This window comes from Zingiber officinale, chromosome 1A (assembly GCF_018446385.1).
Source record: "Zingiber officinale cultivar Zhangliang chromosome 1A, Zo_v1.1, whole genome shotgun sequence".
Lineage (NCBI taxonomy): Eukaryota > Viridiplantae > Streptophyta > Magnoliopsida > Zingiberales > Zingiberaceae > Zingiber > Zingiber officinale.
In genome coordinates this window covers 191,640,970-191,646,518 of record NC_055987.1, presented here as the reverse complement: position 1 = coordinate 191,646,518, position 5,549 = coordinate 191,640,970, and the positions used below count along the sequence as shown (strand labels likewise).

Sequence of the window (5,549 nt, the reverse complement as noted above, 5' to 3'; positions counted from 1 at the left end):
ACCAATTTTGTATCCAACAAATTAAAACTGGCATTTGTTTTATGTTATTTTAATAAATTAATTATCTAGATAATTTATATACTTAGCTTTTTTAGAAAGTTTAAATCAATTGAAAATACATACAATAAAGTGATTTTACTAAATTCAATGGAGCGTAGAATTTATCCCAAAATATTCAAGGGTATTTGAGATATTAAATTATAAAATATAATATTATTTTAATAATTTTTAAAAATAAGATGGTTTTTAACTATAAGAATAATTATATGTTCTTTTTATCTTTTTACCAATAACTAATTTAAAAAGTTATTTGGTTCATTTTTAATTAAAATTTATTAAATTAATTCCTAAAAAACCTTTCAAATGCTAAAAATTTCTAATGAATATTTTTTTTATTTCCCGCTAATTTATCATTTTTAAAAATGCCATTTTTGTATTGTTTGAATTTTAAAGAACAAAAATGGATTATGTATACGTATATTCGATTAAGTTAATTTATTTTAAAATGATCATGACTTAATTTATTTTAAGTATTTTTTTATTTAATTCGATTATTTTATCGAATAAGTTTGGCCATCTTAAAGTCTTAAACTTACGCTCAGTTGGGCTCGTCTACTGTCGAAATCACCACCACACATAAATGGGCCGACTGAATCAGATCAACAGGAATGGAGCCCATTAAAAAAAACCGGCCCGGATTCTACAAACTAGTAATTCATTTTCCCCAAGGGAGAAATATTTTATTTAATTAATGTTTTAAAATAATGCATAATATTCGACAAGAAAAAAATCTTGGTCAGATTGACCTCCCTCCACTCGCAGCCCGCCACGCCCTCCTCCCTCTTCGCGCCAAAACGCACTCGTCTAGTCGTCTTCAAACACCACCTCGCGCAGTGTGCGCTTTGACCACTCCAAACAATCTCCCTCTCTTTTGTAGTTGTACATCTACCCCCTTCCTTCCACTTTAGTCTTCTCCAATTCAATGGCGAGGCTCTCACTTCTCCTCCTGCTCCTTGTCCTAATCTCTTCGCCCTCCTCTCGAGCCAACCCTTCTAAAAGTGCATTCCCTTTGACGTCGGAGAAACTGCAGAATGGGCTGTACCGGAGCAATCTGCAGAGCAAATATGGCCCTGGAAGCTTGACAACCTACCGTAAGATCGTCATGATGTTGTTTTCTTTGATTTGTTTTGTTTTTCCGGTTATTTGTTTACTGATTCGTTCGGGGGTGGGGGATGATTGGTATCGAATAGAATGCCCCGGGGAGTGCACAAGGAGGTGTTCCAAGACGCAGTACCACAAGCCATGCATGTTCTTCTGTCAAAAGTGTTGCAGGAAGTGCCTGTGTGTGCCTCCAGGGTTTTATGGCAACAAGCAGGTTTGTTCCTGCTACAATAACTGGAAAACCAAGAGAGGTGGCCCGAAGTGTCCTTAGATTCTTGGTCCTGCAACCTAAATGTTTGTTTTGTTTAGCTTCTGTTGGTGGATTAGTTTGTCAGAGGTGATGATGGCGAAGCTGCTGAGTGTTTTTGTGTTTTGCATGCTTTGTAGGAAACTGATGTTATCATTTAGTTCATCAGCTAATGGTTAATAGACTTGTTTTCAGAAGGTGTTAAAATAAATAGTCAGATTTTTCAGAAAACAAGGTTGGTGGAAGAATGATCAACTTATTTCAAGCTCAAGAAGATACAAAACTTATTCTAGAAAGTTTAATATCTCACATTTTGCTAGAATTGAGCAAGCTTACATAAGACCAAACTCAATGTTTGTAAGATTATCCAGTTGGTAATTAAACCTTGAATTTGAGATCCTCTCCTGAATTTTGCTTTGAAACAGAGCTGTAACTGAATCTCCATTTGCAAAACTGCAGATAAACTTTCCCTGCAGCATGGCAAAATTTAGGAATGGAACAAGCAAGGAGTGAGGAATAATACCACATTACTGTCTGTACACAAAATAAATACAAAAAGAAAATGTATAGTAACAATAGGAACAGCAATAACTCTAGGCTTTTATGTTCCTAGATATTACTGAACTTACTGATCTTTAATTGGTCTGTCTGATAACATTACCACAGCCAGAAAATGAAGTCTGGACATTGAAATGGATGGTTAAAAGCTTAAGCTTCTATAAATCTGATAATTTTTTTTTTAAAAAAAATGAAACATGGAAAAGTTTTAATGAATAAGATAGCTGAAACTTAATTAAGAAAGCTTCCTTTTTGAAACTTGGTTGCACATGCTCTGTCCTGACTTTTGATTGCTTATTTCTGTCTCCATTATTTTTTAATAAATTTGAAGCATTTATGAAAGAAAAACAAAGGAGCAAGTTTCTGAGTGTAATATACCCCTAAATTACTGAAAAAGACCACAAGCTTTCACATGATGAGTTTTTTTTTGGCTGTGATTCAAGCTGTCCTATTAAATTTCTCAAGAAAAGTTTCTTTCAGTTTTCCCCTTCTGGGCTCAAGGTCATTAATGGTGCCCTTCTGGTTTAGGGCAGATTGGTCCATGCCACTGCTCAATCTAATCACATTGTCGTAAGCTTTGCAGTCACCATTTCAGTCCTCAACAGACAATGAACATTTTCAAGAATGACATGCATGCCTTAATTCTTACATAAAGTAGCCGAATAATTCAACTCGTTTTGAGATTATCTAGCACATTGAGGCAATATCAAAGCTTGGACATTTCTAGCACTTTGATCTTTCTTCTGTATCATTGGCAAATTAGTACACTCCATCGGGGCAAAGACCGGTCGATATACCTGTGACATCTACAATGCCTACAGCCTCGTCGAGTAGCCAATTCTCTAGCACTGTAAGAGAATGGTGTTGAGCTCCACAGAGTCTGGCCTCTGAGGGGGATTCTACCTCGAACGGGACCGATGTTCCAACTTCTCTATCAGACACGGTATCGCAATTCCCTTGATCATCCTGGAAGCCATGGCACTTCAAATCTTGATTTTGTGCGGGATCGGTCTTCTTTTGGGAGGACCGCGTCCACCGCTGGAGAAGCCCCGAGATGTTCTCCATGTTTGAAGCATAAGTCGAGGAGCCACAGTTTGAGATGGGGAGCATAGACACATGAGAATTTCTAGCTCCATCAATGTTGTAGGCTATGGACGCATTTCCGACTTGGTTCTTCTCGACCTTCTTCTTTAGGTGCGTGTTCCAGTAGTTCTTGATATCGTTGTCGGTTCTTTGAGGAAGATACGAAGCTATGGCTGCCCATCTGCAGTAACAGATAGCCATTGAACAAGTATAAATCAGAACCTCTACATGAATTCAAACTAACAGAAAGGGATTTACTTACTTATTGCCAAGCATCGACTGAAGATGAATGATCAATCCTTCTTCATGAGGGGTGAAGTTTCCGCGCTTAATTCCCGGTCGGAGATAATTCGTCCACCTCAATCTGCAACTCTTGCTGCATCTCATCAAGCCTAAACCCCAAGATCACAATTCACAAAGGTGCATGAACAATAACTAAAACAAAAAGCATTCAATTCACAATTGAAATCGAAGATGCACCGGTGTTAGTAGGAACTGATCTCCAATTGCCAGGGCCATGCTTTTGGATGTAGGACACCAGAACGATGTCTTCTTCAGGAGTCCAAGGGCCCTTCTTGATGCCAACCTTGTCACAGCACAGAGACCTTCCCATGGCTGTCAAGCTTGCTGTATGATCAATCACAGAGAGTGTAAAGTGCACATATATATAAGAAGACTTGTGGATAATCAAGGACTCATTTACCAGTATCGTCTACCTCTCTGACTCATTTACTCTTGTGTTTTTGTTTTTGATTTTCTTTGTTTCTTTCTTTCTTTGAGCAAAGTCAGATTGCAGTGTCACATGAATCAGCAAGGTCTGCCATTAATTAAAGAGAAAGCCAAAGTTGATCTTCTTGATCTCCACTTTGTGGATTGAGAGGACCTCCCAATTAATGATGTTGGTTAGTCTCTTATTTCTCCAAGAACAATCTTTGTTTAACCAGTCTCTGATAAACAAGAATGGTTGGCACACTAACAAGGAGATTGCATCAAGGACTGAGTGTCGGTTTGGTTTCGATTTTAAAAATTACAAATCGAGCAATCGAACAATGGTAAATGGATATCTTAAGAAGTTTGTGGAAAGGAAAGTAGGCAACTCAGGATAGGGTCATGTGCTTCTAAAAAGACATCTTGGCAAGTAAATGTGGGTTCTAAATGAGCTTTCTTTGGGTCATTTTCTTGGCTTCTCTTGCTCTTGCCCTATTGCGATCGAAATCCCGACGACTAGCTTGTCCGATCCAAGGATTTCGCTTTGAATACGATACGCGATACAAGGTCAAATGAGCACACTCGATTTGCTACAATTGAATAGATGAAATTGAATGCACAATTTTGGTCTCAAAATGCTTGTTGTTTGAGGTGCCCTCACTTATGTTTATGCACCATTTTTATGTGTATTTTTTTATGATAATGTAATTTCAATATAAAACAAGAAATAATTTAATTTATTCATCAATTTTAAATTTTTATAAATTCATAAATTTGAACAATATTTGACAAGTGGAACATAAAATGGTCCCCTATAATTACTCTCGCAGTCGACAATCTATAGGAAAAACTTAAATAACAGAGATATTTAATATTCACATTTATCATGCTCAATGAGTTTCTTTTTTTCCTTTTAAAATAAAATAAAATAATAAATAATGTTTTTATATGAAAATTGACAAGAAACGGAACAGGGTGTCAGCTGAAGTCAATTCAAATAATAAAAAAGACACGGACATTTATTAAACACGAACAAGATTTTCTTCCTAAGTATATTAATATACACATATCTCATAATTAATAGGCCATTTGCATAATAACGGAATAACAACATAATATGAAACAAATATATTCTCATATAATTTTAATTAAATTATATTTCAAAAATACCTAATTAATTTAATTTATAGTAGGAAAAGCAATTGAGATGTTTACTTGGATGGAAACAAAAGTAAAAATAATAATAATAATATTTTTTTTCCATTTGCGTAGGAAGGATTAAAGAATATGTGAAGAGTGGAAGCGGAAGCGTGGCAGCTTCAGAACCAGTCAGGTGTCAGTCAATGAATGCATTTATTATATACGTGATGTAGCAATGATGGACACCCTTCGTCTTAAAACAATAATAAATAATAATAATAATAATAAATAATAATAATAATAATAATAATAACATGGCACGATTTGCGCGTGGAGATAATTACGCGGCGGATGAAATTGTCACGACGGTCTTTTTGACCAAGCCGTACGTACAATTTTAAAATTACTAAATATTGTAGTCAACTAACTATTTTTCTTTTATCTCTATGAATTGATTAATTTTTTTATTAATCGAATTAATTTTGAATTATATAAAAATATTAAAATTTTAAGTAAATCAATTTCTCATTTTTATTCAAAATCAATTTTAAATAAAATTGATTGATCAACTAAACCGCATCGGATTTATATAAAATTAATTTATATGTGTTTCATTATCTCTCCTGATTATATTTCTATTCTCAAATTTTAA

At 35.0% G+C, this 5,549-nt stretch overlaps 2 protein-coding genes across 3 annotated transcripts; one reads left to right on the top strand and one right to left on the bottom strand.

The window, feature by feature from the left end:
• The first annotated feature begins 910 nt into the window (after nt 1-910).
• Nucleotides 911-1,602, top strand: LOC122013840 (gibberellin-regulated protein 6-like). Its single transcript, XM_042570063.1, has 2 exons — nt 911-1,151; nt 1,251-1,602. The coding sequence occupies exons 1-2, from the start codon at nt 983-985 to the stop codon at nt 1,430-1,432; spliced, it is 351 nt and encodes a 116-aa protein (XP_042425997.1). The 5' UTR covers nt 911-982; the 3' UTR covers nt 1,433-1,602.
• Nucleotides 1,603-2,437: 835 nt separating this feature from the next.
• Nucleotides 2,438-3,922, bottom strand: LOC122013825 (transcription factor MYB60-like). 2 transcript variants are annotated; one of them, XM_042570055.1, is made up of 4 exons: nt 3,753-3,922; nt 3,530-3,676; nt 3,312-3,441; nt 2,438-3,230 (listed from the first exon to the last, which is right to left on the bottom strand). In XM_042570055.1, exons 2-4 carry the CDS (start codon nt 3,660-3,662, stop codon nt 2,726-2,728), a joined length of 768 nt encoding a protein of 255 aa, XP_042425989.1. In that variant the 5' UTR covers nt 3,663-3,676; nt 3,753-3,922; the 3' UTR covers nt 2,438-2,725. The 2 variants fall into 2 exon arrangements, with proteins under 2 accessions (XP_042425989.1, XP_042425985.1); XM_042570051.1 differs by lacking the exon at nt 3,753-3,922 and having other exon boundaries at nt 3,530-3,713.
• Nucleotides 3,923-5,549: the final 1,627 nt, after the last annotated feature.